This window comes from Strongylocentrotus purpuratus, unplaced genomic scaffold (assembly GCF_000002235.5).
Source record: "Strongylocentrotus purpuratus isolate Spur 01 unplaced genomic scaffold, Spur_5.0 spur5_scaffold_20, whole genome shotgun sequence".
Lineage (NCBI taxonomy): Eukaryota > Metazoa > Echinodermata > Echinoidea > Camarodonta > Strongylocentrotidae > Strongylocentrotus > Strongylocentrotus purpuratus.
The window spans coordinates 16,573,726-16,593,391 of NW_022145606.1; the positions used below are offsets into that span (position 1 = coordinate 16,573,726).

The following is a 19,666-nucleotide window of genomic DNA, read 5'->3' on the forward strand; positions in this document are numbered from 1 at the left end:
CAGCATGACAGCACAAACGTACTTGACTTAAATATGTAACAATAATACCAGTCTACAGTCCTGGACTAAAGATTTAATAATTAAAGTTAATTTGCTGATGAAACTCCTCATATCCGTATCATAATCTGTGTCTCTGACAAATAAACATCAGGAAATCCCTGTCAGATTCAGTGAAGATTTCACTCAACAGAATACCTGACTTGTGATGCCTCATACTTTTAACAAGAGTTTGCGTTGCTAAATTTCCCTTACAAAGGTAAAAAATAGAACTCATAAATCATGTTTTTCTCTCTTCCTTCACTTCCAATCAGACACATCTTTTAAATATAGTCTAGTTGAATGCAGACAATTAAAAAAAAAATTATTTCTGAGGGAAGTATGCCCAATTTATCAAAGTGATTACCAGTGAAATGTTTTACTTATTAAAGTTAATTTATGACATTGTCCACAAATTGCTAACATAGGAATGGATATAATAATAATAATAATAATAATACCCAGCTTTCATAAAGCATGAATTACAATTAAGCGCCTCCAAACTTTGAGATTATTACCCAGGCTTAATTAGCTGTGCTGCCATTACAGCGCTCTAGCATTTCAAGGAATTAATTCATGTTAGGTAACCGTTTTCATCACCTGGGTTGAGTGTGGCAAATGTAGATCAATGTCTTGATGAGCAAAAATATCAATCTCATCTGACGGAGTGACGAGCTCGAGGGTATGGATCAAGGTCCAGTCATTACCCTATACTAGCCCACAGGTTGGTTCTTGCTTCATTAGAGACATATATCCTGCATCACGTCAGGTGTGAATTAATGAGCTAGAAATTGCTCAATGAGACGAGACAAGCACTGACCTAAATCATTCAAAGTCCCCTTTCACACATGGGGAGTTTTCACAGAATGAGCATTGCATAAAGAAACCTTTAATTGAGACCACTACCCTAACCTTTACTTTTTAGCTAAATGATTTTCCTCTGTGTGACTACATGCCATAACATTTAGATAATTACCTGTCAAGCTATACATAGGCCCATTTACACATCCATTAACAATACTGGAAAAAACAATAAAAAACTGTTGAAGTTTGCTCATACCGATTCAGGGAGAATTTTTGGCACCCTGCACAATTTTTTATTTTTTTGTAAGGGTATTTTATTGAGGAAACATCCTACTGTCATATTTACTTCTAAAAATCTTAAGAAAAATCGTATTGGTTGGGAACTTTGGGGTTAGCACGAAAGAAAGGAGAGTCATAAGAGCAAAAATGTGTATCTTACCGAAGTTTGCTTTTACACTGCACAAAATCGGTGAAACATAAGCAGGCATTTAAAAAAAAAAAATTCCGGGGGGGGGGGGGGGGGGGGGAAGGTTTTGATTTTGATTTGTTCGTGCCGAATGTAAGAAAAATCAATGATTTTTGGTTGAAAAGTAAATGCAGCTAATGAAGGGCTTTCAGACAAAACGTAAAAGTTCAATAATTGAATCAGTTTTAAATATTTTCATCTGCCTGTGATGATTCACAATCTAACCTACAATTACAGATTATTGTTGAGGGGTTGCAGGCTGAAGAGTGTAAACACACCTGATTCCTGCATGATTTTAGGTCAATCAAGGTCAAATGCAGTAAAGCAATCTAACAAAACCCACACTGCTATCCCAAGGTCATGTGACTGATCAGGTGACTATATTGTCCATCTTACTTCATTGCATAATAGGGATGTCTATTGCACTTGATTTGCTAAAGACTGACCGCACACAAGATCAATAATCAGCTACACCTGGGATAAAACCTATTGGGAAGATATATTTGTAAACTCTTTAAACTTTGAAGTACTGTAACTTGCAAAAATATAATATGTAAATAAAGACAGAAGAGAGGCTAAAGGAAATTAGGAACCAAGATTGGTTGCTGAGAGCCATTATGCTTGATTTACCAGGGAACGACCGCACAACTTCAACAGCGTAAGCTATAGGACCTACCTGTACCTGGGATAAGACTTTATTGGGAGCGCCTGTTTTCGAAGGCTGCGTAAATGTAAGATAAAGAAATCAAGTTAATTACGGTAAGAACATTTGCAGAGTCTGCTGAGACTGAAAGACAGAAGGATGGTATTAAACTCATCTGTACTTTTACAGACTAAATGCCCCTGTCAGCAAACGTTCTATAGGTCATTGACAACCTAAGAGAGTACAGATGTACCCCCCCCCCCCCCAATTTTCCATATATGGTCTACACCAAGCCCCTCTATTTTCCCCATGGTCTAATAATCATTTCAATGATCATTCAATCATTGATAATTATAATTATCAAATAATTAGTAGACATCATGGATGGTAGACGAAATGGCCATTAGACAAACTGGGAATTAGACTAACAGGTGATTAGACTAAATGAACAATAGACCAAATGGTTAGTAGACTAATTGGAGATTAGACCAAATAACTATTAGCCTTCATGGTCATTAGACCAAATGATAAGTAGATGGAATGATTATTAGACCATGTGGATTAAGACTGTGCACAACAATGTAATGAGGTACCCGAGTACACTCCCAGGCTTACAAGCGAATACTTGAATATTCGGACGCCATGTTTTTTATAATTTGTTTGAATTTTTTTGAATTTTTGATTTTTTTTTTGGATTTTTTTTTTGTTTTTTGCCACCACCATACCAATGGATCAGTATCCCAGGTCTGTCGCCGAAAACGCATGCAATTTTACTTTGAGTTGCAGTTGAAGGCGCTGATTTAATAATAATAATAACAGTAAACAATGCTGTTTTAAAAACCAAAGATGGCAGAATAATCCATTTTCCTCCAAGTCCAAACAGAAATCTGGAAATTTGGTTCCAGTTTCTGAGTGGTGAGTTTGACGACTGTGCTTGAGTTTGGGAACATTTTTACCGACGGTACTATGCGAGCGGCTGCCTCTCTCCCTGGCACGGGTAAGCGTCGGCCTGGACAGATTTTTTTTTTTTTTTTTTTTTTGCGGCCGAATATTCGGGTACGAGAAATCATACCCGAGTAGTTGTCAACCGTGAGGGTACTCAAGCATTCGACTACTCGTCGCAGCCTTAATGTGGATAGTAGATGAGCTGGGTGTGGACCACATGGGAATAGACTAATTGAGTATTAGACGAACTGGTTCTAGACCAAACGGCAATTCAACATATTTTTATTCAGGACTGAGGAAGGATGTTGGTACCAGAACAATGGGTGGGAACACATTTTGTGGTCCAGCAATAGAGGATTTCCTTCTAAAGATATTTGTGTGTTTGAGGGTCAGTTTGAAGGATGCATATGACATGCAACTGCCATGACAATATATTTCCTATATACGCCACATCTGGTTAAGCTGTCTCTATCTGAGATTCACTCGCTTGTTCGTTAATTGTTTGATAATCTATTGATATCAGCCAAAATAAAACATAAGCCTTTAATTAGTGTTGTCTTGGAAATCACATTACTATTGATAATTAATTGTAAACTGTTTCAAATCATGATTTTACTTCTGAAAATCATTAATCTAGATCAATTCATTTGACCATGATTTTTAAAGATGGACAAGTAAGTCAAACATTTTTAAACATTAAAATTTAAGAGAAAAGCATCAAACCTGTGAATGCACAAACACAAAAAGCAATAATCAATTCTTACTTCAACACATATATGCAACCACACCAACAATCAACATAAAATAGCACCAAAAAGAAAGTTTGGAAAGGATTTACTGATATCAGTGTCCTGACTTATTTTAAAGAAACTCTTGAACACACTTGTTTTGTGCCAGAACACACATTACTATGAAGAAAAGAAAGAGTTCTGCACCAAGCAATGCTAAATGTAAATCAGATCTCAACTCAATGAAAAAAGGTATAATTGTTTCACTTCCAGAAGTTACTTTCCTGAAACAGAATGAAGAAACTACCTTGCAGAAATACAGACACATACATGTATACTGTGAAGGTGAAGTGAGAATTCTATGGAGTAACTGTTCAATTTGCTTTTACCAAAGACGGAAAGTGGAATGAGTTTGTAAGTACTAGTGGTCGTGTACTGTCCCAGCACTGGCCCCATCTAAAGGCAATTCACTTATCTCGGAGGCCCGGGGGAGCACTTCCGCACCCATTTCATCATCTTCAATGTTCTCTTTGGTTTCATTAACCTCTTTCCCTGACCCTGTCCCAAGCCCGTTCCCTAGGACATTCTTCAATAGCTGCGCTTTCGGTCGATCAACGTCTTGGATGATTTGTCGGTACCGCCTCGCCTCCTCCGCATACTTCTTCGCATCGTTCAGAACATGCTCCGCCTTAAGGAAAATATCTTTCCTCCCGAGATCGTTCCGACTCTTATACCCATGCTTCCGGAGGAACTCCTCTCTCCCATCTACCTCATCCCCCTCCATCTCATCCTCCGGTTCCTCCTCCTCCTCCTCATCCTCATCACCCTGGTACCCCTCATCAACATCAAACTTATTCAACATCCCGTCCAAACGTTTTATTACCTCTTCCGCATCCTCCTCCCAGAAGTTCTTCTTGGCGTACTGTAGCATCTTGTTTTCCATCTGGACGAGCTGATGGTACCTCTCCACGTCGGTCCGGGGGGTAAACTCCAGGGCGGGGTCTTTCATGCCCTTGTAGAAGGCAATGTTCTGGTGCATCACCTCGTCTTCAGGCTTGAGGATCAGGAATGAGAGAGCGTTCTTGACCGCATTCTGGACATCATCGACTGATGGAAAGAAAGAGAGAGATAGCAGTAGAAATTAGCACAGGACTGACCTCCTTATTAACCTGTAAAGCCTCACTGTCCTACTTGTAGCTACGTGCTCCCTCTATAGAAAACAATGCCTAATCGGTAACCATTGGTCCCCCATGATCCTCTTTTTCTTATGTTAATTGAGAGATGAGTTGATGAGGTAGCCACCTGTCAGTGACAACCATTTTAAAATGATATTTATAAGCAAATAATCTAAGTTTTCAAACATTCTTCATTTTCATTTCAATTAAGGTAAGACTGCACTTATTTTCTTTCACTTTTCTTTAGCTAAAATAATTTTAAGGGGAGTTTTGATAACGTGTGTGTAAAAATGTTTGCGAATTTCATCTTTGACTGTTTTGCAAATCAAAATAATGCAGATGTGGAATTTGATTTCAGACTTTTTTTACCAAAATAATGAAAAAAGATAATTTGTTCATTTTGCAAACAAATACTGTTTTGACATGTCTTATGGCAAAGGAAATCATACGTTGGCTTTTCTTACCATTGTAATATGCGAACTGTAAGAAATGAAAGTGACTTGAAAGATAATCCTCCACTAGCTTGCTGTTGATTCGAGATAACCAGCTTTCACATTGGCTCTTGCAGTATAATGTGGATGCATAATGATCTGAAATGAGAAACAAAATAAAACAAGGTGAAAGTTATCCAACCGCTGCCATCAGCTTAAAAAATCACATGGAATAAAAAGTAAATATAACCCCAAAAAAAGTACAATTTTTCTGGCATGCCAGCTCTAACATTGCAATATAATGTTGATGAATAACGATTTATAATAAGAAAAAAAAGAAAAGAAAGCAGATTTGATCCCACTGCTGCCACCAGCTAAAGACCATCAAATGAAAGAAAACAGTAATTAATCATCACAAATATAGATCTGAAAAGTACAATATTTCTGAAATATCAGCTTTAACATTGGTTCTTACAGTACAATGTTGATACATAACGATCTAACATTAGAATGAAAACAAAAATTATCCCACCGCAGCCAAAAGCTTATAACTATCAAATAGAAAGTTTACATCATTAACTATCTCGAATAAAGATTTGAAAAGTACATTATTTCTAGAATACCAGCCCTTCAGTAACATTGGCCCTTGCGATATAATGTTGATGGATAGTGAATAACACCTGGAATAAGAAAAAAAAACAAAAGAGAGCAAAATTTATCCCACCACTGCCACCAGTTAAAAAATCACATGAAGGTAAACAGAAATTTACATAAAATAAAGTAATTAACATATGAAAAGAACATCATTTCTGATAAACCAGCTCTAACATTGGCCCATGGAATATAATATTGATGGGTAATGGTCTATAATCAAGGTAACTTAATGAGAAACAAAATAAAAGAAGGCAAAATTTATCCATCCACTGCCACCAGCTTAGGCGAGGCGTCAAAAATATCGATACCAGCAGGCTGCCGCCTCACGTATTGGCGCATCGAGGCTGTAATTACGGCCGAAGCCTGGCTGGGGCAATTATTTTTCACTTATTAGCCCAGCCGGCTTGCGCCAGGCTGGGATCTGAGGCTCGGTTTCCATTCGAAAGGCGGCAGCCGGCGCATGCTTTTGTTCGGAGACCATTATGATGACATCATGAGTTAATTGAGGGTCCTACCGCCAGCGGTAGCCGGCTGAGCTAATTTAAAAAATGCAGCCAGGACGCACAAGTGCAGTTAGCTGCCGCTGGCTGGTATATTTATTTTTGACGCCTCGCCTTAACACTATCAAATGGAAGTATAAAACAGTAATCATCACAAATAAAGATCTGTAAATAAGGAAAAGTACAATATGTCTGAAACACCAGCTTTAACATTGGCTCTTCTGGTACAGCCTGGGTGTATAATGAACTACATTAACAAACAAACATCAACAGAAAAGGACATTTATCCCACGCTGTCATAGGTGTAAAAACTATCAAATAGAAAGTAAACATTGGTTATCACAAATAGAGATTTGATGGTACAATATCTATAATAAGCTAAAGTGTTGGCTCTTCCAACACAAAGTTGATACATAATTATTAAGAGTAAAAAAACTTCAACAACAACAAAAGACATTTATCCTACTGATGCCAACAATGTAAAAAAAAAATGGAAATTCAACAGTGAACAGTAAATATGACAAAATAGATAACTTGTCACAAATCCGTAAAAAATGGTTAGCATGATTACTTTTTGGATCAGACTCACGAGCCACAGTCATCTTGTAAACAGTGCATTTCCTTCCAATCTAAACCAGACAGAACATGAAAACCTGTCACAGTAATATCAATATTAATCTTTTTTGGGCATTAAGCTTTGCAACAGGTGTAGACTGATAGAACTGACACCAAAAACACGAACTGACCTACGGCCTTTGCCACGGCTACAGTAGAATCCAGCTAGTTCACAGCATCAATAAAAAGAAACAAGTACTGACAATCGTCGTGATATAATAGACTTTTTGTTGTATATCGCTTTATACTTCTGTGCAAGGCATTACATGTTTTTGAAGTGGGGTTATTGATTTGGCAAGTTCCATTTTCATATCCTAAGAATATGATATGATCATGCATCATTACCACTTATTAAACTTTACAATTCAGACAGTAATCTTTTAGGATAGATATCAAGCTTTTGCGATTATCTAAAAACAAAACAATGTGAAGATGAAGATACAGTATATTGACTCCTAGCCAAAATCTACTGCGAAGAGAGAACCTGGAGTTTTTCTCTGAATACTCACTTTATCAAGTTTATCTTGTAGAGGAAATAGGAAGTAACACTTTCGAATTAAATTAGAGGAAGAGGGCAAAGAAATCAACCTGTTGAACATGCAGGCTACTTCTGACCTGGATTTGTTTGCCCTCTAGAAATATAACGAGGTAAAGACTGTCAAGGGGTGTATCTGTTTAGGCTCACTCACTATAGGCCTGTCTTCAGACTCTTCACTATCTTGAGATTGCCAAATATCCAGATATTTGAACTATCCTGATCCGCAAACTATCCAGCTAACTTGCGTCTTCATTAGACCAAAGTAGTAATTAGAAGGATATTTCGTCAGGATATCTTGGGATAGTTTGCAAAATATTCCACTATTTGGCAAAATATCCAGCTATTTGTCCCTTGCGTCTTCACCAGACCGAAGACTCGCACTATGCGCTGACGCTGAGCAAAATATCTCGAGCTAATTTCTCAAGGTCGAGTTTCAAGTTTTGAGGTCGAATCTCGAGCTGATGAAGACGCGATTTGTAACTTCAGGATTATTTCCCAAATCAGAAATAGCAGGCTATTTGGCAATCTCGAGATGATGAAGATGCGCCACATGTCTCTGTTACCAAAGTCTAATCAACTTCGACCCTGGATCCAACAATGGCCCTTACCCTAATCCTTTAACTACATGTATAGCTTAAATATGAAATGAAGCCTGCTACAACGATCTCTGGGGCAAACATAGGATCACCTGTCAATCATCTCAAAGCTTCTAGGGCAGGGAAAAAAATACATGGGGGCTCAGAGCTAATTAGCCCCCGAAATGCCCAAAAGAGCCCCTGAAAGTCATAAAAGAGCCCCCAAATTTTGCATAGAGTTCAATGCAAAACAAATTAAAGGATGTTATTTTCATGGAAGCAAGCTTGAAAAGTAGCCCAAATATTGTTAAAGTAATTTTTTCCCTGTCATTCTAGGGATTTTTATCGAGTGGAAAAAAAAACTGAGCCTGTGCAGGCAGACTAGTTGGCTAGGGTAGGCCTACATTGATTGACCAGATGGCTAAGTATTGTATAGATCCAAATACCATTACCAAATATTGCAATAGAGAATTGTCACTGGGTTGTGAGGACTTGGCCTTGGTCACTGGTAGGGGATACAGGGATGAGGGGGGGGGGGTTCAGGGAGGATGGAATGGGAACAAGTATGGAATGGGGTGAGGAATAGATGGGGATGGAGGATGGAGGGGTGGGGTGGGAGGAAATGGAATTGAGGATGGAATGAGAGAATTCAAGGAGGAGGAAAGAAGGAGGATATGAGGAGGAAAACAAGGAGGAAAACAAGGAGGAAAACGAGGAGGAATGAATGGAGTCTGATGGAAGAATGATAGAAGAATTGGAGGTGTGAAGAGTTGATTTTGGTCACTGGTAGGGGATACAGGGATTCAGAGAGGACGGAATGGGAACAAGTATATGGAATGGGGTTTAGAATTGATGAGATGAAGGATGGAAAGGGGTAGGGGATGGAGTTGCTGTTTCCATGAAAAGAAATTCCTTGAATTAAAAAATAACCATAATTCTAGAAATGAATTGCAACAAAAAGAGCAACAATTATTAAACTAGGATTGTCATGGCACAATTTCTGTTTACATTTAAAATAGAAAATGTAGAGCTTTATGTCTTTACAAAAAGAGAGAAAGACCAAACTATGTCAAACCCTAGAATATTGCTTGATAAGTGAAAAGATGACAAATAACCAGTTCACAATCATGCACACATCATTAATCTGTATTTTCCTTTTTCTTGGTGACAGGTATTTTAAACCAATTAGCAGAAATATAAAATCATTTACCAATGCAGCACAATGACATTACTAAGTCACATTACCCATCAATCACCACTACTCCAAACAAAAATGGCTTATCACATTTCTAATCAGCTTAGCTTGATATTAAACAATTCCTGTAATTGTGGTTGGTAATTAGGGTCACAGGCATTACAGAATGGATATATCAGTTACACCCCCACCCCCTCCCCCTCCCACCATGCCCTCTGGTCAGGCATAGCAGTTCATAAAATAAAAATGTGGCTGACATTAATAAGTTTGCATTGTTTGCTACTCTAGCATTGTGGTTTATAGTAATTAGGACGGTTTGGAAGAAATTCCATTGTCAATTAAATCAACCCAACTTGTCAATGTCAATGTGCCCTTGATACTAATTGATAGGTCTCTGAAAATTGCCAGAAAAAAGCCCTCTCGTTAGAAACATTTGGTGCACAGTCTGAAAACTTCACTCCCTTTTTAGACCTTAGATTGGGGGTTCCTTCTATTTTGGAAGCCCCCTTTTTCTTTTCGGTATCTGGTTCTTTCTTTTTTACTCTTTCCCTCTGAACATTTCCATATCTTTCTTTTCCCATATTTTGTGCCGCTCTTTGTCTACTCTTCTTGGATTTATTATCATTTGTCTACAAAAGAAATTGACATTAAACACAGTAATTATTATGTTTCGCCCCCCCCCCCCCGACAATCACTCCCCTTTCGTGTGTATTTTTCTACTGAAAATATTAAACAAGAATTAGCCTTGATTTCACTTTATTGACAGACATATCAATGTTAAACATATATTGTTTCTCTCTGTCTGTCTGTATGTCTGTCTGCACTTATCTCTCTCTTTCTCTCTCTCTCTACATGTCTCTCTCTCTCTCTCTCTCTCTCTCTCTTTCTCTCTCTCTACATGTATGTCTCTCTCTTTTCTCTCTCTCTCTCTCTCTCTCTCTCTCTCTCTCTCTCTCTCTCTCTCTCTCCATAGCCGATCAGGACTAGACAAGCGCAATGTGGAAGTAATTAAATCAATACAGACTAATCAGCTTACTTTATGAATCAATATGGGCAAATTATGGGCATGTTCACATCAGGATAAACCTTACTCTACTCTCCCTTTTTTCTTAAAATGTTTCTAAATGTTTACAAATGAAGAGGTTCAAAACTTCAAAAGTCATTATCTGTTGTGCTTACTTTATGGTATTTTAACTCTTTATTTACCAATCTTTTTGAGAGATTGGTTCTAACACATATGACAGAGTCTCGTGTAAATCTACTACGAATTGCAATAAAAACAGGGTGGGTTCCCACACATGTTTCTTTATTATATTTTATAGCAAATTATCTTCTGACAAACACGAACTTGCAATCCTGCATGTCCCCATTGTTGGTAGTGACTCAATTCAGTAATCAACTTGTACAACCCTTGAACTCAAGTCCAGATAAGAAAAACTAGCTAGCTTCCTGGAAATGACCTCTTTAGCTGACAAGTTCTATTTTAGTTTCTTTTAAATGTGACAGCAGATTGAATGATAACAACTCTGGTCTTTAACCTCCAGTAACACTCAAAATAAGATACAAGGTGAAGGTTTTCAGAGAAAGCACACCAAAGCATTTGCTGAGGGATATAAAGATCTTTTTGTTTTAAATATAAAAAAATAGAACAAAACATAAAAATACCAGTAGTTCATATAATTGCAAATCTCAATAATGCCAATTGTTTGTGTAAGAATAAGGACATCATCTTCAAATCACATTTTACTCTTCCATGAAATAAACAATTATATTTGCCCCCAAAAAAATTCATTACCAAAATAAACTGACTGATGAAAATGGATCTACCGGTAGTATCATAGACAAAATCATACATCTACAGTACATGACCAGTTAATTTTATTTGTAGGTAAATTGGATTTCTGGACCAAAAACAGTAGATGACGAATCACATAGGACTACTATATGTACACTGTTCATCCATAATAACTTACTATGAAACATAAAGTTCAAGGGTCTTTAAAAAGAAATTCAGTGAAGCAACGTTAAACTTGTTACAAGTTGTAGTACGCCTACACATACATCCAATACAGATTCTAATTGGTCCAGCGCTTTGAAATGCACTTGTCCTTGGGAAGTTAATATGCAACATACACCACATATTTGAAAGGATATGGCTATTACATCTCCACACCATACCATGGAGTTTGACCACAGGCTGACCCCCATGCCATGGCCATAGCACTAGGGCTCATTCAGACCAGAGAAATTTTATACAAAACTAACTTGTATAAAGAAACGTCAAGAACAGAATCGCTGTCTATAAAAAGAATCATTGTATAGCAGAACGGGGGGGGGGGGGGGGGGGGGGGGGGGGGCAAATATCAGTGTGCCCCCAAACATATGCCCTGTCCAGTATTATACAATGTAGGCCTATATTTTGGGGATGATACTAAGCATAATGCTCCCCAGGGAGTGGATAATGTGCATACATTGTGTGTGGGTATGCCTGAATCTGATGACAGGGGAAATAATATATACTGCGCCTAGAAACAAAGTATTAGGCCTGTTATGATTAACTGTGATCTATATGTTCACATTATTCTTTATTTCAAGTTTTAATTTTAAATGATGCTTGAACACACATTTCATGACGCATCGTTTCATTAAATGTGATGTGCAGAGACTGAAGACCAGAAAAAATATACCTAAATAGTAAAGGCTTGGCTAATTTTCTTTACTTTTTTACTTTATAGCTATATAATGAAGTTTGGTTGTATGAACCGAGGCCTAAAGGGGACCCAGCTGGGAGTACCCTGCGTGTGATCAAGTTTACATACAGGTGCATTAATAGGTGGGACTGGAGTAAAATACATGTGTGCTTATATGGGTATATATGACAGTTGCAGAGAGCAAATTGAATTGAGTAGGGATCAACCTGGTTCATGAAGGACGGTCAAGGAACATATTAAGAAAAGAACAGATGGACCAAAATGAGGCTGACTTAATATGGACTTTAAAGCCAGAAAAATGATTTCTAGTTTTACATTCTTGCCGGCTTCAGTTTTTGTTTGTTCGTTGGAGAAACAAACTTATTAGGCCTTAAGTAGATATTCGTAGAAGATCAAAAATATATGGCCAATAATGTATCCCACTTTCCCTAGAAACCAGGAAGCTTATTTATGACAATTGTATACGTTTTAGGTCAACTTCGTATCAGAAAATCAAAAATGAGCACAATTAAAGCACAGGTCTACAGCAGATCAAGATCTCAGATATACGAGCACTGCGCAAGAAAATTAAGCAATTTTTGATAATGTCACTTTAAGGACTAATCCTGCATAAGCAGACGACCCCCATAACTAATTAATGTAAATACTGTACATCTATTTTCAGTGCAAGTATTTCTCAATTATTAGTTTGATTGATTTCAAACATAAGAATATTTCACACCAATTTAAAAGGGAAGTGAGACCTGCTCATGGTGATAAAGAGAAAGAGAGAGATAGAGATAGAGATAGAGAGAGAGATATATATATAGAGAGATAGAAAGAGAGAGAGAGAGAGAGAGAGAGATGATAGACAGGAGAGACTGAGATAAAAAATAAAAATGTTGGAACAATTAAAAAGTATGTAATGTAGATATGAATTATTATTTACTCACAGTAGGTCTAATCAAATATAATGCAATGAAACACAGTAGGCCTCTAGGTTTGTGAACAATGACAGAAATATTTGTACTTACATGCAATTGCTTCATAAAGATCCATGAATTCCCGATTATCATATTTTCCTTCACAAAGCGCTCTACATTGGGTATCCGCTTTCCAGTATTCAGTAAGGGCTAGCTCCATGCTTTTTATTACATCATGCCACTTCTCGTTGTGATGGGCTTCATAACCCTCTAAAAAGTATTTCTGTCAAGTAAACAAAAACCAAAAAATAATTATTATTATTATCGTTCATCTAGGTGAACATTGCACAGTCGTCCGTTTTCACGAAGTGACGGTAGTGAAAAAAATTGCATTCACTTTGCGTTACGATTTTCCTCACTACCGTCACTTCGTGAAAACAAGGACGATATGACAAGTTAATAATGCTATAAGAAGCTGACCTGTGTTGTGCCACTTCATTTCATAAAATTATATTTAGTGCTGATTATGTGAATAATGTAATAAATTTTGAATAAGAGGGTATTTCATTCAAGAGGTACGCTCTATTTCTACATTTATAAATGGAATTTTAAAAAGCTCATAGATCGTATTCACACTCACATGTATGCTTTAGATATCAAACAAGCCATATTTTGTCCTGTTCAGCCACTAAAAGCACACTTTAAACTCATGAAAATTATTCTTTGTCTATTCCTCTATTTATACACATATTTCTTAAATTTTGAAAACCAGATGAAAAGTAATATGCTTTCAAAGCACATTGCATACTGCCAAAGTCATCATAGTAACTTCAAATTCACATTGTGAATAGACACATTGGAATTTTATGCATACATTTTAAACAAAAAGTATTGTACTTCATTCATTAATAACAAGTTAATGGAATAGTTGTTTCACTGGATCCCCTGGAAAGAAAAAACATTAATTTATAAAAGTTAGTAAATTGGTCTTTTCTCTAAATAAGTATGAACTTGATAAGGAAAGGCTCATGAAAGAAACATTCATAATTTGAATGTAATTAAACCAATCCACTCTCTAACTAAGATATGAACTTGATAAGGAAAGGCTCATGAAAGAAACATTCATAATTTGAATGTAATTAAACCAATCCATTCTGTAATTAAGATATGAACTTGATAAGGAAAGGCTCATGATACTTACATGATGCCATTTTTCTTCTAAGTTGAAAAGTTGGCTGTCATCTATTCCATGCATGTTCCTATAATAATCCAGATTGTTCTGCATAACATCGTCATCATTATGCCATTGAAGGTAAGTATATGCTGCTGCAACAGCCTGCTCATATAGACCACTCTGGGGGGGAAAAGAAAAAGTGTTTTTAAAGTGTTAAAAATACATCTAGTGAAAAGTTCACTATTATAAACTTCTACTTCTACTTCTAAACGTAGAGACGTCATGGTCCAGTGGATAAGACAATGAAACACAAGGAACTGGTTTGATTCCCTGTCACAACACTTATAAACGTCTTTTGGCAAGACGTTTATCTACATTTGCCGCACTCCACCCAGGTGATATTAAATGGCTGCCAGAGCTAAAGGTAGCCCTTAGGGAGGTTATATCATGTGTTATGTGCTAAACAAGAACAGATTCATTATTTTTACATGGCTGCAAAACGGTGCTTTGAAAACTAAAAAAAAACTTTTAAACAGTTTGCTCTGAAAATTATGTCTTTCTCTCCTCTCAATCACCATCATGGAATTAAACACAACTTTCTAAAACAGAATGCAATTTACGTTAGAATTCAAAATGATTTAAATACCTACTAAGGGATGCACAAGGAAGAAAATGAACTGCAGTTGAATGCAATGTCCTATTATTTCTACCAGTGAGTCCCTACCACTGCCTGCAAGCAACTTCATATTTGTAACAGCAACTTCTTTGTTTGTGACTGTTTACTAATGGTGTCAAGAAAATTTCAAATTCCTTCATTACATTGATACATTCCTATGATGTCCTATACAAATAAATTATCTCTCCTTTCTTTAATTTGTTTTCCTTCATTTTCCAATAGCCCATATATATCAACTAATTAATGTGCAATTTCAGAAAACATAGACACAATTATATTTCCTTCATGTCATGTCTTTTGACATTTCCTGCTAAAACATAAAACATGAGATATATCCTAATGATTAATCTCCTCCTTCCCCCCTCCCCCCTCCCCCTCCCCTCCCTTCCCCCTCCCCTCCCCTCCCCTCCCCTCCCCCTCCTCCTTCTCCTCCTCCTCCCTCCTCTCTCCTCCTCCTCCTCCCCCTCCTCCTCCTCCCACCTCCCACCTCCCACATCCCCCTCCTCCTCCTCTCCCTCCCCCTCCCCCTCCCCTCCTACTCCTCCTCCCTCCTCCCTCCTCCCTTCTCCTCCTCCCCCTCCTCCCTCCTCCCACCTCCCACCTCCCCCTCCCCTCCCTCCTCCCCCTCCTCTCCCTCCCCTTCCCCTCCTCCTCCTCCTCTCCCTCCCCCTCCCCTCCCCCCTCCTCCTCCTCCTCCTCCCCTCCCCTCTCCCCTCCTCCCTCCTCCCTCCTCCCACCTCCCACCTCCCATCTCCCACCTCCCACCTCCCACACCTCCTCCTCCTCCTCCTCCTCCTCCTCCTCCTCCACCACCTCCTCCACCTCCTCCCCCACCACCACTACCCCACCACTACCCCACCACCACCAACACCTCCCACCACCACCACCACCACCTCAAAAACTAATTTTAGTTGTACACAGTACAAGCTTTAAAACTTTCCAAAACTCTGGCTCTTGTGTATACTGTATACATTTCCCACTGAAAGAACAGTCACTGGCTTGAAACGAATAGTGATGACCATATACAGGGTCATGTGATCATATCCTGAAATATATCAGGGCCAAGTCCCTGAAGATATAATACTGCTCTACTCTCCATCCCCATATCCCATTCACCTTGGTAGGTTCAAGGTTCAAGGTTCAAGATCATAGGTCAAATGACAACTATGACCCCTGTCTATCATCAGTGACACTTTCAAAGCCCCATGTTAGAAATATGTTCATGAATACTTCTGCATTGGACAACTGGACTATTGGACTATAGTGAATGTATTATTTCTCCTGCTAGGATGCTAAAGTTAGTTCCTCTCCTGGTTTCATTTTTTTCATTCTATGATATGAGGATTACAGAAAGGTGTGTATGTATAGGCATTAGCTTACCATCATTCATTGATTAATTAATGTAAAATATCTGTTGTTGGGAAACCTTCATTTGAGAGCCAGATCTTTAGGAGGGTGTTTATTTATTCTTTTATTATTTTACTGATAGGGATATTATAGTTTTTCTATCAAGTTACATGTGTGAAACATTTCTTATTCTCAGGACTTCTCAGCATGCAGATCAGATGATTACATAATTACCATTTTAAAATAAAATAAAAACAATACAAGGATTTTATCATTTCATCTTGATCCATTGCAAAATCTATCTTAAGTTTACTGATTATTTTCACATGTCAACTTTTTTTTTTACAAATTGAACATAATTATTAAGTGATTACAAATTTTGCACAATGTACATTCATCATGGTTATTTCATAGCATACTCTGAATTTATTTATGACACTGCCAGAGTGACTCCAGCAATTTCCCCAAATCTCTCAATTTCTTTTCTCAATGAACATATGGACAACAGACTTGACACCTGCAAATGGATCCTCCTGTGACCTTTGACCTGAAAGGTCATTGGGTGTGTTTTGGGAGTAGACACACTTTTGTTTCGCAACCTGTCTGGCTTTTCGCCCTTTTCCACTGCAAGTCTGTTGCAACACTCGTGGGGGCTAAACAAGATCTAAAATCCTGTCACTTGTACATCCGCCTCAAAATTCTGAAATGGAGCTGAAACCAATTCTTGAGGTACAGTAGTAGTAGTGGTGGTTATTATACCTGACTTCTAAGAAAGCATAAATGCTTGTTAGTAAGCAACCATTCTACAGAAAGAAACTTATGAATTCTGACATTTCTTTTATTTGTTGAGTGTTCAATCTTAGAGATAATTGAATGAAATATGTGTCATGTAGTTTGCCAATATGATAACAAATGTGATGATTTTGAAAACAATATTCGGGGGAACTTTGGGGAAGATCAATTTCATGACTGGATCATCATCTTTATAGTAATCATCATCACGGATAATCCATCATGATAGATGATGAAACAACACCATCATCATCATTCTCCTCCTTGTCATCATCATCCCCATCAGCAGAATCATAATCATCATCATTGGTCATCATCTCCCCCATTAACATAAATATCACAATTACCATCAACATCCTAATCTCATGATCACCACCACAATCACCTCATCAGCACCATCACCATCATTATCACCATCATATTCAATAGCATCATCAGTTCATTATCATCACCACAACTACAAGATTGCCAATCCATCTGCATCAATGATTACATAAAATGATCATCCCCATGCTTACAATCCCCACCATTATCAGTATCAACACCATGATCATAACCTACACCACCATTCATTACGGCCATAATCACCATTATCAACATCATCCCCATCATGATCATCACCATTATCAAAATCAATCCATCACCATCATCACAACCTTAATTTCCATTATCAATCACCATCAACATTATTAATATATTATTCTTCATCATCCATCCATGTGTATCTTCAGTTAAAATTTCTGAGATATATAATCATTCATAATCAACATAGTCATTGTCATCATCACCATCATCACCTTCATCATTACCAATAAATGGCATCATCATTACCAATAAAGGGCATCGCCATCCCATTATATCATTCACCAGTTCACAAAAAATCCACCATCACCATATCATCCTCAAGTTCATCATCATTCATCATTATCCTCCTCCACCTCCTCACCACCACCATCATTACCATCATCATCCCCATCAGTCCACCACCAGTCCACCACCAGTCCACCACCATCAAGCCTATTGCCAACATTACCATTAGCATCATGATCATCTCCATCAACGCCATCATAACATTCGGAATTACTTTTCAATCATCATCCCTTACTATCTTCAGTTCCTCACCATCATCACCACCATCACCATCATCATCATAATCATCACCATCATCACCACCACCATCATTACAATCAATCACCATCATCATCATCACCACAACCATCACCACCATCATCACAATCATCACCATCATGCATCATTAGCATCATCACCAACACCATCATTACAATCATCACCATCATCATCATCACCACAACCATCACCATCATCATTACAATCATCACCATCATCATCATCACCACAACCATCACCATCATCATTACAATCATCACCATCATGCATCATTAGCATCACCATCACCATCATCACCACCACCATCATTACAATCATCACCATCATCATCATCACCACAACCATCACCACCATCATTACAATCATCACCACCATGCATCATTAGCATCATCATCATCATCATCATCATCATCATCATCATCATCATCATCATCATCATTACAAAGAAGCTAATATACTCACTTTGTAATACGCGAACTGGAGGTAGCTGTATGGTGTCATACTCAAAAACTTATCAGTAACTGCATCATCTATTCTTTCACTTCGGCCTCCTAACTTCTTGAGCTTGCACCTCCGAGTACAATCTGCCTTTTTAAAAACTGCTTCAAATACTTTTAATTCCGAAAGCGTGTCTTTGCCTGATGACGAAATATGTGAGACATTTTGACATTTTAGTCTACACTCTGTTAGACTGGCTCGAAAATAGTCAAATTCTTGTAGAGCTCTCTCAAAAAAGAATATTGTAGACGCCCAATCCTCGTTTGTGTAGGATTGCATACCGCTTTGGTAGAGCTCGTCATACGTAACTTCTTGGTCCAAAAATGAGTCCCCGAGATGAGCGTATAATTGCGAATCCACTGATCGCCATAACTGATAGTTTATGAATATGAAAGCAAAAAGCGATGTGATTGATATGATCTGAGCCATGGTGTAACACAGGTGCAGTGGTTCCTTGAGAGAATAATGGCAAGAAACAAGGCAGAATGCTGTCCACGAAATAAAAATGAGCTTACAGCATAGCTCCAATTGTGGTGTCTCGCTCCAGCAGCAGAATTGACACGATGACTTAGCTTGTGAACGGAATGGTCTGAGTTACTTCCCCGGCTCCGCTGGCTTGGCCTCGTCTAATGCGGTAGTATTGCCGCGGCAATCTAAAACATGCACGTAACCACGAAATCAGGAGAGAAAGTTGTTGACGTAGCAGTGATTGAAGCTAGTCTAGTGCGCCAGTCTGTTAAAGTAAATTTAATCGCGGTGGTGGTGATGGTGGTGATGATGACGGTGATGATGAAGAGGACGATGTTGATATTTAAGAAATATGGCGCCATGCTGTGAATCATCAACATCATCAATATTATCGGCATTGCCATCATCATCATCATAATAATAGCTCACATTTATAATGCACCTAATACTTTGTTTATATCACCGGCCGCACCATCATCATTATCAACGGTATTGCCATCACCATATCATCATCGTCGTCATCGTTATTACCAAGATTGTCAGCAGAGGCGGCCCTCCGAGGGGGGTAGGGTGGCACAGTCCCCCCCCCCCCCCCCAACACTTTTTCAAGCACCCAAAAGTGTCCATTTTTACATAGGAATAGTGCCCCTTCTACGTTACAACTC

The 19,666-nt window shown here is 38.1% G+C and overlaps 1 protein-coding gene across 3 annotated transcripts in view; it reads right to left on the reverse strand.

The window, feature by feature from the left end:
• LOC100888014 (prolyl 3-hydroxylase 1) overlaps positions 1-19,239 on the reverse strand; it is a 56,586-nt gene extending 37,347 nt beyond the window's left edge. For 2 of the 3 annotated variants that reach the window (XM_030992876.1, XM_030992875.1), the window contains exons 1-5: positions 18,498-19,239; positions 14,120-14,272; positions 13,030-13,201; positions 5,262-5,387; positions 4,506-4,729 (exon numbers count right to left, since the gene is read on the reverse strand). In XM_030992876.1, the coding sequence (XP_030848736.1) occupies positions 4,506-4,729; positions 5,262-5,387; positions 13,030-13,201; positions 14,120-14,272; positions 18,498-18,962 (1,140 nt within the window). In that variant the 5' untranslated portion in view covers positions 18,963-19,239. The remainder of the gene's footprint in view (positions 1-4,505; positions 4,730-5,261; positions 5,388-13,029; positions 13,202-14,119; positions 14,273-18,497) is intronic. The other variant, XM_030992874.1, reaches the window with a different exon arrangement.
• Positions 19,240-19,666: the final 427 nt, after the last annotated feature.